Here is a 22,794-nt window from a genome sequence, read left to right as displayed (position 1 = left end):
TTCGTATAATTTGATTGATACAAGTGTCTGTGACCTTGGGCACGGGATATACCCTATTTAAAAAATCTTTCTTAGAATTAAAATATCTAATTTGTGAAAAAAATGAAACAAAAGATATTGCAAGGGTTAAAAAAAGAAAGTGAAATCTCTCTCATAAAATAACTAATTCTAGAAAAAAATGAAATAAAAAAAATAAAGAATAAGTAGAATACCAAAAAATTGTGGTATCCACTATATAGCAATAATAAATATTGAAAGTCGTCAAATTTAATTGATACAACTGTTCGTGCCTAGGGCACGTGGTATACCCTAGTCGATTCGCACTGATCGATTTTTGGGTCGAACCGATTACCATTCGACTCAGTTCGCCAAAAAACCGAACAACCCAAAATCGATCTAGTTTGGCCTCGACTTGAGTTTTTAGAAACTGCTCAAATCGAACCGACCGAACTCTAAGAAAAAATGAAATAATAATTTTGTACAGTTAAAAAGCGTTAAACTAAAAAGGATTTTTTAAAAAAAAACCCTAATCTAAGACTTCCATACTATTTTCCATCCTCCTTCCTAGTTGTTGTTGTCGCCTTCATCAATCACATATTCAACTTGATTGAAAGGTTTTAAAGGTAAGTCTTTACTGATTTTCTATTTACCACCATCCATTCTTAGGTAGTACCTTAAAATTATAAATTTTGTATTCACACTTCTACTTCTTTTTTTCTGTAATGGTGGAAAAGTACGATGAATTTTTAATTTTCATTCTCGGCATATGTAATGGTGGTAAAGTATGATGGTTCTTAATTTTTATTTTCGACATATGCAATGAAATGAATAACATTGGTTTACAATTTTCTCTAAATTGTGTTCGGCTAAACCGATCAATCGAACTCAACCGAGCCGAACCAAACCGAATTAAACCACGTCGGTCAGCCGAATGATCGGCTCGACTTCGACCGACGATTTAGTCAGACCGTCACTTATTGGTTCGGCTTCAGATCGAGCCAAAACCGAAAAAACCTACCGATGCTCACCCCTAAGGATGTTTGTCACAATCATCATTTTCCCTTCTATTTTATTATATAGATTTATTATTTTATTGAGAGAGATTTTAATTTCTTTTTTAACCCTTGAGATATTTTTGTTACCCTTTTTCTTAAATTAGTTATTTTTTTCTAAAAACACGGTTATTTTTTTCTTCAAATAAGTTATTTCTAAGAAGGACAATACTTTAAATTTTGAAAAAAACTTATAGACAATATCCTTTATTAAAAAGGAATGTTTGTCCTAGTCATCATTTTCCCTTCTATTTTATATAGACTAGGCTATATCCCGTGCCCTTGAGCACGGACATATCAATCAAATGTTACGAAATTTATTGTTATATTTTATTGAGAGAGAACGATTTTTTATTAGTTATTATTTTTTTGTATTATTTTTTGTTTCTTTTCTCTTAAATTAGTTATTATTTTATTGCAAGAGAGATTTTAACTTCTATTTTTAACCCTTGAAATTTATTTTTGTTTCTTTTTTTCTTAAATTAGTTATTTTATTTCTAAGAAGAAAAGGATTATTGTTTTTTAAAAAGGTAACTTTATTTCTAAGAAGGACTATATTTTAAATTTCGATAAGGGCTTCTAAACAATATCCTTTATTAAAAAAGGATGTTTGTCCCAGTCATCGTTTTTCCTTCTGTTTTATATAATAGATAATCAAGGTATTTAGCGATACCCCCTCATCCCTAATGTTCAATTAAGAATACCGCTTTTTTAATTGGATATTAGGGATATCCCATTTTTTGTACTTAATAGTAAAAAACTACCCTTATTCTTATTGTTTCTTTTTTTTTCTTCGATATCTTATTTTCTTCGATGTTATGCTTATCAACTTATTTTCGTTTCTCATAATTTTTTTCTCTTATCTATCTTTTTTAATTTACCAATAACATTTTTCGAAAATTTAAAATTGATAAATCACAACGACCGACATATTGTATTTTCTTTTCTTCCTTTTCATATCACTACGACCGACACAACACTCTAACTTTGGTCTTTTCGTAATTTTTTTTATCTAGTTTGTAAATTCAGGACTAACATAACACTCTAATTTCGCTCGTTCTAAGAATTTTGCAATCTCATTTGCAAGTTCATCGAGTAATTTCATTTGAACTTTTTAATTTTTTTGTTCGACTCATGATCTCAATTTCCAATTGTATTTTTTAAATGTATACAGTTATAATCAATAAAAAGAACAATAGATATCAAGAGGTTTTCTTCAAGTCGGTCACATACATCAATTTTAACGTAAAATAAAAAAACAAATAGAAAGTTAATTTTTTTCAAATTTCGATTTTTATTTCGAATTGTTGTGATTTATCAATTTTAAATTTTCGATAAATGTTGTTGGTAAATTAAAAAAATGGTTAAGAGAAAAAAAAACTATGAGAAGTGAAAATAAGTTAATAAGCATAACATCGAAGAGGTACAAGAGATCAAAGAAAAAGGGGTATCCCTAATTGGACATTAGAGATGAGGGGGTATCGCTAAATATACCTAGATAATCTTTCATTTTCATCTTTTCCCATAATCGTGGCCACAATCACTTTCTTTTTTAGAAGGTACTCTAGAGGACTCCTGTTAAGGAAGTTCCTACCTCTAATGGATTTCAAAAGATAACACATACAATGAGGAAGAAATGAGTAATGAAGAAGAGAGGAAGAGGTAGGTTCGTGCGCAAAAAACACTTTTAGATGGTCCAACACAAAATAATAGAAAAAATGAGTGAAAAACCCAAAAATCTAGACCCTAATAGGAAAAAAACCCACTCAAAAAAAATAATGTCAAAAAAATCCATTTTTTCAAAATGTTCACAACATATGTAATTATGTTGTTAACAAGACAACATATTTTTTTCATAATTCCATTTTTACCCTTATATGTTGACAACATATATCATTGTGTTGTTATAACATGTTGACAATCTCTATAATAATGTCCCGACTTATTATAAAATGTTGGCGACATATATAATTATGTTCTTAACAACATATATAATGTATTAGTCAAAATATTGTTTGTTCGTTAACGGATTTGTTAAATACAAAGAAAATATGCATAACATTTTAATTTTTGTAAAGGACAAATAAAAAAATGCTTTAGTCTTTATATTTATGTCGAAAGCAAAACAAAAAATGCGGAAACCATTTATTTTTTCACAAGACAAATCTAAAAATGTTGTAGCCAAAATGTTTGTGTTAGTTTGTCTATGTAAAATGCAAAAGAAAAAAATGCGAAATATTTTGGCAAAACAATGTCTAAGCAAAAACGAATTTGTTCAAAAACTTACAAATTGTTGAGACAAACTAAGATTTGTTCAGAAATTTACAAAATTGTCGAGAGCAAACCAAGAATAGTTCAGAAATGTTCAGAAATGTTCAAAATAGTTTTTGACGTTGATTTGGGCGAAAAATTTCATTTTGGAAGGTAAAATTGTATTTTTACCTACTGGGTTTTTTCCTCATTATTATTTAGTATTGGGCCTGATTCTCTTTAACATCACCATTTTGGGCCTTATAATATCGGTGTGGCTGAAAAAAGATAACAACCTGTAATTTCTGAACTCTGGATTGACCTAGGCTAGGCAGAAATCCACGAAAAACCTAGATTTTACTAGATACACTAATCTACATAAATTTTTTGTAAAATTTTCTTCCTTTCTCCCATTTCGAGAGTGTTAAGAGGGAAATCACATACTCATTACCTCTAGCAGGACCTTTCCAGAGGCTCAATGGCTCATACAAGTGATTCAAGTTACTTTAGAGGCCAACTCAAGGCATGCAACTCCTGTAACAGGGCCAGATAGATCGACACGAACTCATCAACTACTAAAATTCGATTCAGACGATTCCTATGACTCAGAGAAAAAGATACCTTTTGAAGAATTTCGATCTCTTTGACTTCTACGAGGGCACCAAAAAGCTTCAACCAAGAGTCTTAACTGCTAGGCCAACCAAACCAAACGTCTGATAGCTAAAAATTTCCGTCATGGACTTCTACAACAAATTAAAAAGTAGTATGGATTTTCATTTCCCTTGGATCATATTTTTGAAACTGGTAATCCACTTTACAACAACTGTTCAAAATATTTTTACAACAGATCGAAAAGAATTCATACCAGCTTTAATCTATCAAGCAAAGGAATCTAACAATTCATATTTTAGCAAATAACCTATGAAACCATTTCCAGAGTAAATGAAATGAAATTTGCCTGACCCATGCTGCCAAAACTGGATTTCGATGATCAATTATACTGCTTTTGGCTGAATCTGCTCAAAATCGAAAACCTCAAACATAAGGCGCCTTACATCTGGTTTACCGTATACAGTGTAAGAGAGTCCATGGATTGCCTGTTGAACTGCAGTTGTGGCTGGATTTCTGAGTCTTCGGTTGTGTTCGTATGAGTCTTGGACTTGTTCTCCGTATATTATGAAATGGTGAAGATGATGGTCTCTCAAGTACCTTCCACAGAATTTGTTGAGTAGAAGTCGACGATGTTTCTCTTGTAACCATCGTCCAGGAGCATCAAGATGTTTCATGAGCAATCTCTCAGCCATTACGAGATCCTACAGAGTTACACACAATGGTAAACAAACAAACTCAAGGAGGTTTTTTTTCGAAACTAAGAACTGAAATCTGAGTCAAATTCGGAATTGACTTGACTCAGATTTCAGAATGTGTGATTTTACTTGACTCGTATGAATAGCTAAGTCAGGCTACTTTTTATTTATTTGAGACAGACAACCAAATAAGGCAAATGAAGCGTCCATTGTCTAAAATAATGTGAAATAAGTCTGTAATTGTTGTGTCCTGAAAAAAAAAACAAGTCAAACTCAACAACTCAGGATCTAACAAGCCAATCTCCAGACTCTGATTCAGACGAAAAAAAACACCTTCCAAGTTTGTTCGAGACATTCTAACTTTATTTTCGAGATAAACTACTCAACATAGTATGGCCCTTCTCTTACTCATAGGTTTCGTAGACCAGCTCTTTGACTTCCATTAACGAGATCAACGTCCCCACATAACTTAAAGATGTTCTTGATGGAAATGACAAATTATAAAAGCTTCATATGTAACTTACCTGAATCTTTTGGCCAACATATTCTAATCTCTCGAGGCAAAACCGAGGATGGTCAAACTTGTGCTTTGATGGGTGCAAGAAGCTTAGCTGCATTTCAGTTAGAAGAAAAAAGAGTTTTAAGAGTTATGACTTGAGATAAGTTCACAGAGGATTAAACTACTCGACAGGCCTGCTGAAACTGGATCGAAATAATAATAAAATAATGTTGAACGAACTTCATAAATCATAACATAGAAGACTGGTACCAAAATCAGGTCTCAAAACGTGGAAAACATATAATGAAACCATCTGCTAGAAAGCACGTCGGCCACTTAACTATATTAGCTGATAGCAAAGTTACCTGGTACGCGGATCGCTCCGGTACGTGGTACGGCCGTACGGGTACCGCTACGCGGTTAGCTACCATTAGAGAATTGGGTACGCTAAGGGTATATACTTCTTCGGTAGGCCATTTTCAATTTCAGTTCGTTTTGGACTATTTTCATAGACAAATATATACTATTTATGGTGCATATATATAATAGATACACCTATTCTCAGTCATTCTTTTTTCATAAAACTTACAAACAAACAAGCTAATTAAAAAAATTCTTGTAGGTGACTACACAATTAGTCGAATTTATAGTTCTCTACAAAGATTTTAGGTTAACTAAGACTAAAAATTTCGGTACACTAATTTTGGGGTACTTGATCGCGAACCCACTCAAAAAGGGTACGAGAATCGGGTACGGTGAATTGGGTACGCGGTACGCATGGTGGGGGGAGAGTATCTGGTAACTCTGGCTGATAGTGCCTGAGTTAAACAATCAAGTTCATGATTCACCCACTTGCCTAAGCTGAAACCAGAATCATCATGTCACCGAAGACGTGGTAAGGTTGTTTCTAAGTTATCATGTGTTTCTAACTGGATATTACATCTTCGCTGGACGAGCCTCTTAAATTGGACTGGAGTCCTCAGCGAAAATGAATGTTGCTCTATTTTAATTATGTTCAAACTTTTAGCTAATTCTAACGAGTTAGGCAAATCGCATTTATACTACTTTTATTCCTAATGCAATTTGAAGATCCATATCCCCTCCCTCCATCAACTGGAGTGATAAATCAATAGTGAAGAAAAAAAAAGGCATGAAGAAGATACCTGAAGCCCGAGCCCCAGTTCAATATTTCTGGCATCAGTAATTTCTGGAATTCTATCAGTCATCTTCAGTGGATATCCCAACGCCTGCATGACTTTGGGTCTACTCTCATAATCCCAAATATTCCCTCGGAATCGATGCATGCCTGGAGGAACACATGCTCTAAAAAGCCTGGGGTGTGCAAAAAGGGCATCTTCTGGAGGCTGCATGGGAAGAAAGACCCGGTTCAGGTATCCACCATCCAAAATGGTGACATTTTAAAGATGCCGGAGATATGGTATCTCCACTTATGATAGAAGTCATGAACAAATCATCTTAATTTAGAATTGGATCCTCAAATATGCATACCGTGCATATTATGGAGGAAGAATGAAAGAAATTGAAATTTAGCATTCACGAACACGACTTTGACACAAATGCAAAAAACACACAAGAAAGGGAGATGATTGTTACCTTATAAACAGCCACATCTTGCCAATTGAGCTTGTTGCCTTCGAATTCTACAGAAACATAATCAACATCTTCAAGTTGTCTCCGTAGTTTCGGCTGACAGCTCTCATCATCTGGGTCCATTCCAAATACTTCAAAGAGAACACGATATACTTCTGGCATGCCAAAACAAAGATATATTGCTCCGAACAGAGCCCAGAAGACAGACCTGGTCATATCCACAGTAAAAGCTTAGGTTGTATCAGATCATAAGAGATCATTAAAGCTAATATTGTATGTCATAGTGCTAAAGCTGAGCCCGGAATGCATGATTAGATCAAGATATAGAGACAACAAACTAGAAGCAACACAGTTTATAATTTTATATGGCGATCCATATTGTTTGGACGGATGTTACAAATATAAGTTAACACTGGTGAGACATGGCTTGGTTGTGTGTTACCAAAATATTGTGTAATACTGTACCTGATTATAAGCTAATATCCTATACAATTCCCTACTAAAGCTCTTGTTCAAAAAATAGAAAAACAAGAAAAAATTATCTTAATAGTTGTTCGAGATAAGAGTTGTTAGGAACTCACTTTCATTTCTCACAACACCAACAATCTTTGTACATATTGTTCTGGGCATTAATAAATCATATATCTATATAATTTGCTTTTTTCCAATATCATTCCCTATATTATATTGCCAATGTCGCTTATCGCCACTTAAGTAATATAATAATGCCAAATATAAATTACTAAGACCAGGAGTAACAGGATCTTAAAGGTAACAGTAACCAACATGACCGAACAATCCAAAAACCTTGATCAATATATTACCTTCCAAATAATCAAAATGTAGTTTCAGATTTTTCGTGTATGTCTTCCAAATAGCTAAACGTAGTTTCATTTCAGATAAGCAATAATCAGGGGCCGATAGCTTAACCAAATTCATAGAGTTTAACAAGGAAACTACATTGACGACATATTGAATTTGCTACCTGGATTGGGCATTATCTGAAACTGGCTACAGCTCAAGGAATAAAAGTGATTCATATCTACCAAACATTAGTTTTCTCAAGCTACCAAATCGTTAGTATATAACATAAGTATATATGACTAGAACCAACATAAATGTTACACATTTATAATCAATTCTACTAATCTTATCCTAGAATCATTTATTAAATGAAGCCGGTAACATATGACGATAAAACACTGGCATTTACCATAACCATATCCTAAATTTAAACTACAAATTGTCGTTAAATGAGCCTCGTTCTGAGATTTTTCAAGTGTAGTTAGATATTGATTACATGATAAAGCTAGCAAGTTGAAGTTCAAACTTTGCATTCGGTCCAAAATCACAATTAAAGCATACTTACTTAACAGGCGGTTCACGATCTTTTCTGATCAATCTATCCATATCATCAAATGGAAACACCAAATTCTGCAAGCTAGCAGCTTTAATCCACTTGGGTAAGTTTCTCTTCCCAATTAAACCAAACACTCTTTCCCTCATTGGAGCTGGTGACTCTCTTGGATATCTCTGCAAAAAAAATTCTGCAAGTGCCAATTCAAGCACATATTGCCCTAAAAACCACAACCTTGAATGCCCAGACCTAATATGCCTAACATTTGTTCTCTCACAATGTGGGTGTTGAAAAGCTAAATACAACAAGGTATCAAATTGTTTTGCTGGATTATCATCACCCAGAAGTTCAGATGGTTCAAGTGGGTAACCTAGGGCTTGTTTAGCTTCAAGAAGATACTCATCAATCCAAGTTTGATCAGAACTATTGAGGCGAGAAGAGGGCAAACAAGAACTAAGTAAAGGGAAGGATTTAAGTGACATTTGAGGACTGTTTAGAAATCTTTGTGCTAATCTCTCATCATCTAAAGGGGGTTTGAGTATAAATCGTTTAGGAGGGATTTTTTTCTTCGGAAATGCTACTTTTTTCCTTTCAGCGAGTTCTTTTAGAAGTCTTTGAGGACTACTTCTAGGTAATTCTTCAGAGTTTACAGCAACAGCGAGAACATTTGAATTTATGGGGTTTCTTAAATTAGGGTTTTTGAAGTTAGTTTGAAGGAAAAATGGTGATAGAGAGGAAGAGAAAGAAATATCAGATGGTAATGAGTGGAAATGTTTGAAGGAAGAACAGAGCTCCATGGATAGAAATGAAAAGGGATTGCCCTAATTGCTGAGATTATAAGATGGGTAGTTTCAAATACTTTTGCTGTTAGAAATGGCTTATTGTTTCAGTGGATTTGAGTATTGGGGTTTCCATCACCATTGTTGGTGAGGTTTTTGTTGGGTTTTTGAGAGGGATGGATAAGGCGTAGATGGTGAAGATTTTTAGATTATTGGGGCGGGTCGAAACTGGAGAAATGTTAAGCCCTCGTGGGCTGTTGAGACGTGTAGACTCATACCCTCTAAGCTCTAACCCGGACCGAAGGAACACCTTGGCATGTACTCAATGGCACATTTAGGATTTTTAGGCTAAAATCAAAGTTCAAATTTTTTAAGCAGAGTTATGTTGTCGAATAAAAAACTCTTGAAATTTTTCGTTTTTCATAGACAAACCACTTTCTCATGTCTTTTTTATTACTTTCATTAGTATTAGGTAAAATTTATTTTCTCTACCGGAACCTTCAATTGAGGTTCTGCTTAAATATTTGGTCAAGAGTTTGATTGAAATAATCGATCGTAGTTTTGTTTCATCTGTACCTTCGATCGTGAGTTTTGTCTTTATTTTTCTCTTTACGATAGAGAAAAAAAACTATTGAGAAAGAAGATAGAGACAAAGAGAAAAAATAACAATATGGTTTCGGGGATGCTCCATTAACTCTTTCAAGAGACGCCTTCAACATTTTCTTCCCGTCACCAAGTATATCATTCCGGCCTTCTACCATATAAGGTTGTGTGTTGTGTTGTTGGGGTAGATGGTCAACTATTAAAATGTTTCAGGATGAACGGTAAATTTTGTAAGAAAAATGCAATATTTATTTTTAGTTCATCTCTTGATCATCTTTCTCTTTCTTCACCACCATCACGTCCCCATCGCCCACCACCGGCCACAACCATTTCTCTCATTCTCTCCTCCTTTTCTTCATCTTCCTCTGTCGTCAACATAAACCAAAAAGAAATAAGAACGAAGAAAGGAGAAGAACAAAAGATATAAGAAAGAGAGATTGTGGTGACAATTGACAAGAGTGGCGACAAAAATAAAGATAAAAAATGGTGTTTTCTATTATAAAACAGGGAAAATGAGTTTAAGGACTAGTGCTTCCAGATATTTTGTGTTCTTTTGAAATTTACATCTCTGCAAAGATTTCTGTCGTTCCCGAATCATAAGTTTTAATTGAACGATTTTCAAAAAGGTTTTAATGATTTTGGTAGAAAATATCATAAGCTAACCATTTTTTATACAAGAGGGGGCACAAAAGAGATAATAAACAAGGATAAAGTAATAGTTATGTGATTTTAAGTGAACAACAAAAAAAAAAGTGAAAGACGCCATTCCGTGTTTAAACCGCGTAGATACACTTATTTTTTTTGTTGAACACCGCGTAGGTACACTGAGTGTCTGAGTGTTGTGTCTTGTTGTGATAGAGATTACACATAGCTAAAGTCATTTTGGGACCTAGACTCGTAAGTCCGACAATAGGGGATAATTGAGCTTACATCCAAAAATACAAACACATTGAAGTTTTGAACCCAGATGGCAAGAAAACCTATGGGGCCTTCCCAATCTTATACTTTCTTTTATGTTCCCAAGGTTGAATACTGTTTTTCTTCTTCCCATATTACCCCTTTGTACATACAACCATGTTGCACCCTACTTACATCTACATTCTAGCACTACCTCGTTGTCCAAGAATGTCCCGGTCCATCTATCTAATTTTTGACTTGGTAATTTGCAATAAGTTTGAATTCACATCATCACAAGTCAATCAGTGTTACTTTTAACTTAAACACCATAAAGTATCTTACAACAGTGTATTGCCACATCCTGTTCCAACACCATGTTGCCATATCCTGTTTCAACACCACATTGCCATATCCCGTTCCAGCACAAGCCCCAGCACATGAAATGAAATATTGTCCATCTCCCGTAACGTATATAAATAGCAGAGGTAGAATAGGCCCACTTCCTTCAAAGACTCACACCAAAAATCAAGAATCTTCTTTTGTCTGCTCTCTGAAGTTTAAACCACCGCGTAACAAAGTTCTTTTGGTTGTCACTTGAACAAAGTTCTAGGTTCACTTTCAACGACAACTTTGTTTTCTTCTCCCCTTTAACCAGTTTTCAACCACCTTTTTACAATCGAGCACCCCACTACTTTATCCTTGTTTCTCTCTCTCTCTCTCTCTCTCTCTCTCTCTCTCTGTCTCTCTCTCAGAAATGCCTGGGGTTTGGAGGTCGCTAAGTTAGAGGAAGAAGAAAACAAATCTTCGTTGAAAATCGTCGACAATGGTCTACTGACTTATGCCTGCGATTTCTAGCGATTCATTCTGACAAATAAAAGGAGAGAGGAAAAAGAGAGAATGACTTGAAAAATGGATACAAACTGAAAGAAATTTTGTCTGTTTAATTTGAGTAACGATACTATCGATTTAGGAACTAAATGAAAATAGTGGACAAATATAAGGCCCAAATTATCCAATTGGTCACAAATGGGTGGCAACCCTTGAGGAATGGTTAAAGAAAGAAAATTAGATCCGGATCGAGCCCCGGTGGAGAGGGCCAGATATGCCAACAACCATTGCCTATATAAAAGAAAGCCTAACTATCCGGAAAATCAACAGAAGATTGTTAATCATTTTCTTTATCTCAAGTTTGTATTTTGTCAAAGATCTTCATCCATCCTTTTTTTTTCTTTTTTTTTCTTTTTTTTTTTTTTTTTTTTTTTTTAATTTTTTCTGTTTTTTCATATAATTAAGGAAAAAATATATGGCGGATCAGCTAACTGATGATCAGATCTCCGAGTTCAAGGAAGCTTTCAGCTTATTCGACAAGGATGGAGATGGTAATATAATCATTCTCTTCTTTCATGATTATTATCTTATATTTGATTCATCACTTGATGTGAGAATCACATCTAGCTATTGATAGATATCACTCTCTAGCTTTTCTTGTTCTCTATTGGAGATTCTTTCTATTTAGTTGTTAAATCTAGCCAATAGGTATCGAGTAATGAGTGGTATAATCTTGCCATCTTGGTTACTGGATAACTTTTCAAGGACTATTGTGATACGTACCTTACATGTGACGTTCTTTGAGCCTAACATGTGTCTTTTTTTTTCTTTTTTGGGAGGCTTTTAACATTTCACTTGTGGGTTTGATACAATGTTAAATTTGTTATTGTGTGGTCAAATGCGGTTTTCACCCTTTTAGAAACGCTATATCTTATATTTGGTTCCGTACTACCTATCCTATTTAGCACATCTTTGAGTGGAGATAATTAGCTTTGTTATTGGCCATCTGGTCATTTAGATAAGTATATCCGGTTTATACCATATGTAACTTATCTGTCGACTGAGTTACTAATTCATCATATATAGCGTATATCAAGTCGCGGTCGCTACTCTATAATGTGACGAGTACGAACTCTCGTGGTTTTGTTTTACGATATTGTGTACCCACACTTAGAGTATTCACTCTTAACGTTGTGCTGCGATAGTGCTTATCCTTGGCGGGGTTATTCGTTCTAACTGTGTGCGGTATTATCCTCCCTCATGGCTTCAATTACGTAATTGTATGCTTATCCACACCTCATGAGATTGAATTTACTCTCATGGTTTTGGTCTTATAAAAGTTTGATGGATGTTTCATATACTGGGGCTCGTCATTCCGGAATTGTTGGGAGAAGAACCAATAGGTCAATCACCAATTTTATTTTAATTTTCGGGGGATAGGTTGAGACATTGAGTTAAATCATTGATGTCCAAGTTTCTCGTTAGGCAGACTTGATCTTGTTTGCAAAATAATCGTCTGAAACGTTTCTTGTGCAGGTTGTATTACAACCAAAGAGCTAGGGACAGTGATGCGATCCCTAGGACAGAACCCAACTGAAGCAGAGCTCCAGGACATGATCAATGAAGTTGATGCTGATGGAAACGGAACAATCGACTTCCCAGAGTTTCTCAACCTAATGGCAAGGAAAATGAAGGACACTGATTCAGAAGAGGAACTAAAAGAGGCATTCAGGGTTTTCGACAAGGACCAAAACGGTTTCATTTCTGCAGCAGAGCTAAGACACGTAATGACCAACCTTGGCGAGAAGCTCACAGACGAAGAAGTTGATGAGATGATTCGTGAAGCTGATGTTGATGGTGATGGACAAATCAACTACGAGGAGTTTGTCAAAGTTATGATGGCCAAGTAAGCAAACTGACCCCCTTACCGAAGTATATATAAAAAAAATGGGAAAGAGAAAGAAGGCCTAGAAGAAGAAGAAAGAAGGAAAAGGGAAGAAACGGAACGAACTTAAAATGGCGAATGGTAGATATATTAGCGAGTAGCTTGTTGATGATTTTATATCTCTTTTGTGGGTTTGGGTCTCTGACATTGTGTGTTTTAATTCGGTCCGGAGGGTTTTCTTTTGTTTATCTTGTAATAACTTTTACTGATTCTTAGCCTTTTCATTTTCCTTAATTTGAACTATAAATCTTCTCTTTGGACTGGTTGTACTTCAAGGTTCTATTTCTGTATTTCAACCAAAAAAAGGTTCTATTCTGTAGTTAAATTCATTTTGTGTGAAGATAGTCTCTTGAGACTATACTTCTAGTACTGTGTTACGAAATGTGTCCTTTTAGGACAAATACTCCACAATTCTGATCTTAATTTGAGTATGTTAGACTCATCAACATTGATTATCCATAAACTAGTAGAGTGGATACATAAGTGGGACAATTTCATTACCTTTAATTAAGTCGGAGTTTCGCTAATCCTGCCTCGTCGGCGTCTACAGAACAATCTCAAGTCCCAACAATCAACATATTCAAAGACGATAGAATCCACCAACTAAAGGTTTTAAAAAAATAAGTGTAGACAGTGCCTCCTCCCATATCGAGGCCAGTTGCTCGGCAACAATGGATCATCATGGAGACAAATCCAAATTTCTAGCCCGCACCGTCAGAGGACGTGGTGGAGGCTAATGAGTGCTACTATGTCTCAAGGTTTTGCCATTAAAATGGACCCCTGGCTCGTCACCATTGAAAGCGATGCGATGGCCTTGATGGAGAGTATTCACCAGAATGTCGATTCAAGTCATTCAACCCTTTGTAATTCAGACATTTCTTGCGGCATATACTTGCTTTATATAGATTCACTCTCTTCGCTCTCCCTTCCCTTATTGAAGTTGTAATTTTGTAGCTCATAAACTAATTTCACTTCAAAGATATGCCCTTAGTGCAATGAAGAGGATATTGAACATCTTTCAAAAGGTGTAAACTGGCCAGAGAATTTTAAAGGAACCTGCTATGAACTTGAGATTCGAGGAGAATGACAAATTCATTAATACTTTATGTGGATGGTTGTGTGGAGAAGAGGAATATGCTCTTGAGATCATATGTTTTGTGGTTCTTATGGAAGGCGCCTAATAGATGGGAGTTTGAGGGTAAAAAACCAAGTTGTATAGGAATCATTAATGAGGCGGCAATGATGCTACATGACTTCTTCCCAGCATTGGAGCCCCAAGATGCACAACAAAACAATGAGGAGCGAGCTACTACCCGAAGTTGGTCGACACCACCAAGTGGTGAATTGAAGCTTAATTTTGACGCAACTTTTAACGAAGGAAAGGCTGCCATTGCAGTGGTTTGTAGAGACAGTAAAGGAGATACTATCATGGCTGAAGTAAGGAACATCTTGTCTCCATGGGCAACAGTAGCAGAAGCTCATGCGGCACGAGTTGCTGTTGAACTTGCGGAATTGGTGAATCAATTCCCTTGTACCATTGAAGGTGATGCTTTGGTGGTGATCAAAACATGCTCTACAACAAAAACATATCCGCCATGGAGAATCAAACCAATAATTATGAATATTTTGGTGGAATTTAACTCCCTCACTGATGTTTCTTTTAAGTTTTCAACGAGAGATTTGAATCCAGTTGCACACTTACTGACAAAGGATTCTTTTATGTTTCTGTAGTAATAGATCTCGGGATGCTATACAAATTCCAAACTGCATTGTAAGCCAATTATCGGTGGAGAAATCTGACATCGTCACTGAGAGTTTTAATGAATAATTGCAGGATGTCTTTTGACAAAAAAAAAAAAACAATTTTCACCGTGCACTTTCACGAAATAGATTTGGAATGTGAGTAACAATAATATCCCAAAAAATGTAAACCACAAAGTGCTCTACATTAATATGAATGAATTTTTTTCCTGAGGAAAAGAGAAGGAAAAACTAAGAAAAAGGTAAAAATATCTCATCAAAATAAAAAAAAGAAAAAGGTAAAAAGATGTAGTAATTATGTTCGGCCGCGAGGGGTCTCATGTTTTGCGCGTGAGTCACACAGGCGAACCGTTCGTTCACACCCAAGCCAACTTAGAACCATAAAGAACGAGATGATGGTATTAGAAATCGACGGTGTTGAAAGCATGTGAGTTTTCGCCCCTTTTTAATTGGAGTTTCAGAAAGATATAAAAACAACTCCTTCCACTCTCCTCCCTCTCTAACTTCTCCCTACTACCGCAGAAACCCTAAAAAACGAAAACCAATTTTGTACTCCAGATTTGGGCGGCACCTCTCATTATCAATCTCTCTCCAATTCCTCTACCTGTGGGTTTTAGCTCCTACTTTCTCTCTCTCTCTATCAGGCAAGTTCATTTAAACTTCTCTTCACTTTCACTTTCACTTTCACTTCAACTTAGTTCAGAAAATCAAACTTGACCTAGTACTGTTTAAGCTCTTCTTTTCTTCTTTCAGGTTCTGGTTATTGTTCGATTGGTATTTGAACTTTGTATACGAGTTTATTAGTTTTTCTTTCATAGCTTAGTACAATAGTATGACATTTAGGGTTCTTTGAGTAATATTGGTGTTCAATGCTTGCTGTTTCTTGTGTATTTCCTTAGCTTACCTGATTCTGGATTTGGGTTTTAATCATATTTAATGATTTTATGGTAAACTTTGAATATTAGGGTTTGGTTCTTTTTGGTACTGTTGATATTTTAAGACTTGCTTGTAATGAAATTTATAATTCACTGGTGTGAGAGGAGGGGTTTGGTGTTGATTGGATCTTCTTTTTGTCACCCGAGCTCTAACAGTTATTATGCAGAAATCCAAGTTGATTTTTGAACTCTTATTGATTTTAATGGTTCATGATGTTATATATATTCAAATAAGTTAGCCTCGATTTATTCTACTTGCTATTTTGTGTTGCATAATTGTGGTTTTCTTTTTTAAAGAAAAGAGATTTCCTGATTTTTTGTTTCATGTTCCTTTTCTTCATTATATTTAGATGAATATGTTCTCACTTTTTTTTTACTCAGTCTTTATATATGGAAAGGAATTACCTGTAGATTTATGTGTTTGTCGTGAAGTTATTTATACTGAAAGTATCTTATTGCTATGGTATTCCCAACTCCTGTGTTTAATAGTAGCTTACATCAGACATTAGTGTATGTCTGGAAAATGGGAAATTGAATGCAGCAGCGATTAGCATAAAAGTCGCGTATGGGTGATTCCCTCTTCTTTTTGTGCGATTGGTCATTTAAAATAAGTTGTCGATTCATGTGAATTGGTTGCTAAGCATGTGATTTAGTACTTCCTTGTGTTCGAGTCGTACAACTCCTTTAAGAAGTCTGTAGAAACTAATTGATGTGTCTGAAGGTTCATAAATAGTTTTTGTGGTCTCATGTCATATGATCGTTTTGGCTTTTGAGTTTTGGTCTTCCAAATAATTCTGGAAATGCACCTCTTTAGTTTGATCATACTGATGAAAATTCTTATAAATGCAGTTGGAGTTTATGGTCTTTTCGTAAGCGGAGATAAAGTATCAGTCTGGGGCTGAGAAATTTGAAGGCTTTGTGGAGTTTGCTTTCCTTTGGTTAGTGGACTCTGCTGCAAAAATCATGACAACTCCACAGCTATTTCGTCTTATTTCTTACTCAAAGGAGATCACTGACGGGCAACCTATATACGTTTCATCGAATTGTCTTCCTGTTAAGGCCGTCAAGTATGAACCAGCAGGGCATTCATTCCATGCTTTGGCACTTCAGCTCCGTGGGTTTTCTGAGAAAAAAGAGACAAAAGTTGAAGATGATCAGAATATAGCTAGCGAAAAGAGCCAGTCTTATTTTGCATCTTCGGATTCATATAGTAGTAAGGGTAAAAAGAAACCTGGTGAAAATCAGCAGCAAGATCATTATGCTTTGTTGGGTTTGGCGCATCTTCGATTTCTAGCCACTGAAGAACAGATTCGTAAAAGCTACCGGGAAACTGCATTGAAGTACCATCCTGACAAACAGGCTGCCCTTCTTTTAACTGAGGAAAGTGAAGCAGCAAAAGAAGCAAAGAAAGATGAAATAGAGAGCCATTTCAAATCTATTCAAGTAGCTTACGAAGTCTTGATGGACCCTGTTAAGAGAAGGGTTTACGACTCCACTGACGAATTTGATGATGAAGTGCCGACTGATTGTGCTCCACAGGATTTCTTTAAGGTATTCGGTCCTGCTTTTATGCGAAATGGCCGGTGGTCTGTTAGCCAACCTGTCCCGCCTTTAGGGGAAGATGATACTCCTCTAAAAGAAGTAGATAGTTTCTACGATTTCTGGTACGGTTTTAAGAGCTGGAGGGAGTTTGCCCACGAAGATGAGTTTGATCTCGAGCAAGCTGAGTCTCGTGACCATAAGAGATGGATGGAGAGACAAAACTCTAAATTGAAAGAGAAAGCAAAGAAAGAAGAATACACAAGAGTAAGATCTCTTGTCGATAATGCTTATAAGAGAGATCCAAGAATTGTGAGAAGAAAGGAACTAGAAAAAGCAGAGAAACAGAAGAGGAAGGAAGCCAAGTACTTGGGGAAAAAGTTGCAGGAGGAAGAAGCTGCCAGAGCTGCCGAGGAGGAGAGGCTTCGCAAGGAGAAAGAGGACAAGCAAGCTGCTCTCGATGCTTCAAATCAAAAGAAGATACGAGAGAAAGAGAAGAAGCTTTTGCGAAAAGAACGTAGTCGTTTACGAACTGTTTCCGCTTCTCTGTTGCCTCAACGGGCGTTTGGTATCACAGGAGATGATGTCGAGAGTCTATGCATGTCATTTGAAATTGATCGGTTGAGGAATCTTTGCAGCGAGCTTGAAGAAAAAGAAGACGACATTGAACGGGCCCAGGTTCTCAGGGAGGCCCTAGGAAGGAGTACTGATGACCTCAAAGAGATGAAAAAAGATAAGAACCAGCAACAGAACGGATCTCTTGAGGGTAAGAGCAACGGTGTAGTTGTACAACCCAAGGCTGAGAACAGGAAACCTGCTCCAACCATTGAATCCCCATTAACTACGAGACATGAATCGGAAGGGACAATAAGCCCCTCTACTAACTGGCCCGAAGCCAATGGTACGAAATTGGCTAGCCCTGAAAAAGGTTCGAGCAGCAATGGATATGTGCAAAATCCTGAAGTTGTTGAAGCTCCAACTGCAAATGGGTTTTCTTCTATTCCCGAACAGGAAATTTGGTCTGCAGTTCAAGAGAAAGCATTATTTCAGGCTCTAAAAACGTTTCCGAAGGAAATTACTCAGCGTTGGGAACGGGTTGCTACTGCAGTTCCAGGGAAGACAGTGAGTCAGTGCAAAAAGAAATTTGCATCGATGAAGGAAAGCTTCAGAAACAAGAAAGCTTAAATCTGATTTATCATCTAATATTTGGTATGAAGCTGACTGAAGCTCAAAAAGGCAGGATTTTCCATCATCTTCTGAACAGGGTAATGGGTGTCATTCTTATTCTTGGTCTTTTCAGATCTTAATTTCAAATCTTATACACATTATTTAGGTTTCTACATGTTATTTTTTTTTTTCGGTTGAGATGATGAAAGTCTATTAAAATATTGACTTAAGAAGTGAAGTTTTGGGAGGGTGAGAATGTATCGAGAAGTTAAATTGTTGGGTGTTGATCTGGAACAAGTTTTGCTGATTTTACGATGAAATTAGTTAACTTTTGAAGTACTTTTTTAGGTCTTTCTTGATAAGAGAGTTCTTTGAATCCAGTATTGATAGTTAAAACAATGTTTTCCGAACATCAAGTTAAAGATTATGGATATTTTGGGTGGTTTTATCAAATGTTTAACATCGGATGATAAACGCATATCTTAATAATATAATTTAACCAAAATAATAAAATCTATGTCATTCTGTTATTACAACATCAGAGTACGTGTACTATACCTTTCTAAGAGAAAGTAGGGTTGTTGTATGTGGACATACAATAAAAAAAAAGAGTTATTTTTCAAATAACCTCCAGTTTTGTGACCAGCTTGCGGTCTAGCTCCTTCAAGGTCTGAAACAGACCATTGAAGGTCTTCGACCTCTAAGGAAAACCCCTTTCGCTGGAGGGTTTAGAGAGGAGAGAGGAAAAAAAAAATTTAGAGAGAGAGAGAGATGAGAGTGAAAAAAAATTTCTGATGTTTGAAGGTCGCAGGCCGGAAAATTGGCCGGCCGGCGACCTTCGCTGGTGAAGACGATGAGGTGGCGAGAAGATGAGGTGGCAGAGAGAGGTGATTAGATGGAGGAGAGAGGGGTGATGACTAGTTAACGGAGTTATAACGATAACTAAAAAATGGTACCATCTGGATATTTTTAATAAAGTAGGGGGCTAGGTAGGAAGATGGTCACAAAGTTGGGCTTATTTGGAAAATAACCCTAAAAAAAGGATATTGTGTTTGGACACCATAGTTGAGGGATTGTTTCTACATAAATGTTACATTTACAAATTATCCTTCCAAAATAATTTTTTTTTTTTTTGTTTAACCTTCCTAAATTCTCTCATCAAAAAAAAAAAAAAACCTTCTTAAATTAGTCCTTTCAAAAAAAAAAAAACCTTCCAAAATTAGTTAGTTTTGTAATGTTTTTTCCTTTAATTGTCAATCGTATAAAAATTAGACTTCAATAGACAATATACTTGGTCAACTACTTGGTCAGTTTTATTTATATTAAAATAAGTCCTAAAATCTCTGTTGTTAACGCCTTAGAGAATCAATCAAGGCAGTTTGTGTAGTATAGTTGATTTTTCAATTGTGAAGACAAATTTATACTAGAAATATTAATCAAAATTTTCATATGGTGTTTTGGGTAAAACAGTAATCAAATTTATGAGAAACATGATAGGTCCAATGCATAAATAAAACAAGTACTAAACCAAATAAACTAAATATTTTTTGTTGGGAATTCAAATTAGAGTTATATTCTTTTCGGCCCCTATTTTGAGACCAATTTCCTTTATGACCCATTGTTTTTCGTAAATTCAAATTTGGATCACTATTTCCTGACGCCGTGTAACTATCGTTTAAGTCTAACATTTTATTCCAAAAACTACTACGTGGGTTAGCGTGGGTTAGCGTGCGTGACCTCAACTGACGTGGACGGCTACCCTAATGATGACACATCTTCCCAAGGCGTCTACTCCCGGTGCAGACGCCTTGTTTCATCTTCTTCTTGTTCCCCTTTTTTTTTCTCTCTCTCATTCTTCTTGTTCCCCTTTTCTTTTCTTTCTCCTTTTCCTTTCTCAGAAGTCAGAACAAAGCAACCTCTTCTTTGTTGTGATCTTACTAAATCTTCACAAAAGCTTGAAAAAATGTTTCTACTCAGACTCGTCGGCCGAGGAAGAGCGCCGACATTTCTACTCAAGCTCGTCAGAGGAAGAGGAAGAGAAATGTTTTTTTCGGTAGATTAGATGTCTAAGTACATCACAGTGGTTTGTGGTACAGAGATTCCCCGTAAAAATGTGAGTTCTCAGTAGATATAGAAATATGCAAGATTTCTATTCTAAAATTTTCTATATTTGAATGCCTATAAGGACTACATCAGTGGAGATGTGTTTTTGATAAGATGTTTGTGTTCCACTACTTGTTGATTTTTACATACGAGTGTTTTCTGAATATAATTTCTACAGAGATGAAGTTGCCTAATAGAGGTGTTTTGATTAATCTGGTGAGCATTATGCATAGCAAGAACTGGCTAGTGCTCATCAACAACGATGAACAAGTTTTGATGATTTTACGATGAAATTTATGGTGCGTTTGGTTGCAGGATTCATGAATCCACGGATTCATGAATCCAAATTGTTTCTTTTGGTTTGTTTGGTAACCAATAAGAATTCTAGGATCCTTGATTCCTTCATTTAAAATTCTTTGGTTTGTTTGTCTATTATATTTGGATTCTTACAAAATAAGGTTCTAATCAAAATAATATCTTTCAAATTCATGAATAATATCCCACAAACAAAATTTCATCCAAATATTGTCTCTAGGTAACCGAAATTTCATGAAACCTATTTTTTTCACGAAAATTTCAAAAATAGTTATTTCTTTCTACAAAATAATTATTTTAAAAATATTATTTTTCCCAAAATCATTATTTTTCAAAAATCATTATTTTTCCCAAAATCATTATTTTTCAAAAATCATTATTTTTTTCAAAAAATAGTTATTCCTTCTACAAAATAATTATTTTTCAAAAATTATTATTCTTCAAAAATAATGATTTTTGAAAAAAATAGTGATTTTTGAATAATGATTTTTTTAAAAAAATAATAATGATTTTTTTTTTTTAAAATAAAGATTTTTTAAAATTTTGATTTTTGAAAAGAAAAAATATTGATTTTTGATAAAAATATTGATTTTTGAAAAAATAATGATTTTAGAAAAAAATAATGATTTTTGGAAAAAGTAATGATTTTGTAGAAGGGAAATAAATTTTTGTTGATTTTAAGTTTGAAATTTAGGTTTATTAATCCAAAATCTTAGCAAATCCCAGGGGGTAGGGTGGGATTTTGGTTCAATACAAATTTTGGAATTAGGAATCCTTAGGATTCAAGAGTCCTGGGATTCGTGGTAGCCAAACAGACCAAGGATTCATGATTCCTACCAAATCTCACTTTTGATAAGAATCCTACTTAGGAATCCTGCAACCAAACACACCATTAGTCAACTTTTGAAGCACTTCATGGTCTTTTTTGATAGCAGAGTTGTTTGAATCAAGTGTAGCTAGTCAAAATAGAATTATCAGTTGTAACATTGGGACAAGAGAATAATACGGCAATCCTCATTTGTTTTTTTTGTTGGGTTGGCTATCTTAGATCTATCAAACAATAAAATTGAGCAAAGTGTGTGAGCCATATGTTAACAGTATCCTTAAACAACTTTTTTTTTTATGAGAGTATCCTTAAACAACTTAACAACAGATTATGCACTAAATAGTCTCCGTACACTTAAAATTATTGTAATTAATTAATAGCAATTTTAGACACAAAGATTTGAACCATTCTCCCTAGTGAACAAAAAACATATGCTGTCATGAATTAAAGTATTTTCAGATAGAGAAATGTGCTACGCCCGACCACTCTCCTGAGTGAATTCGGACTCCATCTTGAACAAAAATAGATGCTGCCATCGATCAAAATATTATCGCATAGAGAAATCTTGCTATGTCTGGCCACTCCTACGGGTGTATCACTGACCCGGTTCACTTTCTCTCTCCAAATCTAGTCTGGTCACATCACCCGACTAGGATTTACTTAGGAGAGTGACAGTGCATAATATTTGGACAATATCAATAGTACTTAATCAGGTGTCTATTTAAATATTAAAATAAAGCCGCGACTTTGAGGAATAAAGAAAATTATCCGGAGAATAAAGAATTAGTTAATAAAATTGATTTAAAGGATAATAATAAAAAGAAACTTTTTTTTCTCTCTCTCTCTCTAACCGTCTCTCTCTCTCTCTTACGGTTTTCAGATCTGGGTTTCTCCACCGGCGAAGGGTCCTCCCTTCGCCGAAAAACTTTTTCATTTCCATTGTAGTTTGTTTTCCCACCATTAATAATCTCTCGGATCCTCCCTTCGCCGGAACACTGTTTCCTTTCCATTGTAGTTTGT

The 22,794-nt window shown here is 35.3% G+C and overlaps 3 protein-coding genes across 3 annotated transcripts; 2 read left to right on the top strand and 1 right to left on the bottom strand.

Annotated features, from left to right (window-relative positions):
• Positions 1–4,055: 4,055 nt before the first annotated feature.
• LOC147545415 (Ribonuclease III family protein) lies at positions 4,056–9,171 on the bottom strand. The gene is made up of 5 exons (XM_086634858.1): positions 8,089–9,171; positions 6,723–6,927; positions 6,272–6,472; positions 5,134–5,220; positions 4,056–4,615 (listed from the first exon to the last, which is right to left on the bottom strand). Exons 1-5 carry the CDS (start codon positions 8,871–8,873, stop codon positions 4,298–4,300), a joined length of 1,596 nt encoding a protein of 531 aa, XP_086490984.1. The 5' UTR covers positions 8,874–9,171; the 3' UTR covers positions 4,056–4,297.
• A 2,212-nt stretch (positions 9,172–11,383) lies between these two features.
• On the top strand, positions 11,384–13,453 carry LOC147545414 (calmodulin-7-like). The gene is made up of 3 exons (XM_086636815.1): positions 11,384–11,542; positions 11,649–11,734; positions 12,720–13,453. The coding sequence occupies exons 1-3, from the start codon at positions 11,403–11,405 to the stop codon at positions 13,091–13,093; spliced, it is 600 nt and encodes a 199-aa protein (XP_086492941.1). The 5' UTR covers positions 11,384–11,402; the 3' UTR covers positions 13,094–13,453.
• Positions 13,454–15,157: 1,704 nt separating this feature from the next.
• On the top strand, positions 15,158–18,869 carry LOC147545413 (uncharacterized). Its single transcript, XM_086636846.1, has 2 exons — positions 15,158–15,533; positions 16,674–18,869. Exon 2 carries the CDS (start codon positions 16,788–16,790, stop codon positions 18,546–18,548), a length of 1,761 nt encoding a protein of 586 aa, XP_086492972.1. The 5' UTR covers positions 15,158–15,533; positions 16,674–16,787; the 3' UTR covers positions 18,549–18,869.
• Positions 18,870–22,794: the final 3,925 nt, after the last annotated feature.

Source organism: Eschscholzia californica, unplaced genomic scaffold (assembly GCF_041429995.1).
Source record: "Eschscholzia californica isolate CP2 unplaced genomic scaffold, dmEscCali1.0.p SCAF_4, whole genome shotgun sequence".
NCBI classification, from domain to species: Eukaryota; Viridiplantae; Streptophyta; class Magnoliopsida; order Ranunculales; family Papaveraceae; genus Eschscholzia; species Eschscholzia californica.
The sequence above is the reverse complement of the archived record's forward strand: the minus strand, read 5'-3'. Positions and strand labels throughout refer to the sequence as shown.

What these genes read in the sequence shown, in the direction of transcription:
- LOC147545413 (XM_086636846.1), top strand. Translation starts at nt 16,788, where the DNA reads ATGACAACTCCACAGCTATTTCGTCTTATTTCTTACTCAAAGGAGATC.
- LOC147545414 (XM_086636815.1), top strand. Translation starts at nt 11,403, where the DNA reads ATGGTTAAAGAAAGAAAATTAGATCCGGATCGAGCCCCGGTGGAGAGG. An exon ending in AATCATTTTCTTTATCTCAA is followed by an intron (nt 11,543 to 11,648) that starts GTTTGTATTTTG and finishes CATATAATTAAG; the next exon opens with GAAAAAATATATGGCGGATC. An exon ending in ATTCGACAAGGATGGAGATG is followed by an intron (nt 11,735 to 12,719) that starts GTAATATAATCA and finishes TTTCTTGTGCAG; the next exon opens with GTTGTATTACAACCAAAGAG.
- LOC147545415 (XM_086634858.1), bottom strand. Translation starts at nt 8,873, where the DNA reads ATGGAGCTCTGTTCTTCCTTCAAACATTTCCACTCATTACCATCTGAT. An exon ending in GATCGTGAACCGCCTGTTAA is followed by an intron (nt 6,928 to 8,088) that starts GTAAGTATGCTT and finishes GGATATGACCAG; the next exon opens with GTCTGTCTTCTGGGCTCTGT. An exon ending in AAGATGTGGCTGTTTATAAG is followed by an intron (nt 6,473 to 6,722) that starts GTAACAATCATC and finishes CTTCCCATGCAG; the next exon opens with CCTCCAGAAGATGCCCTTTT.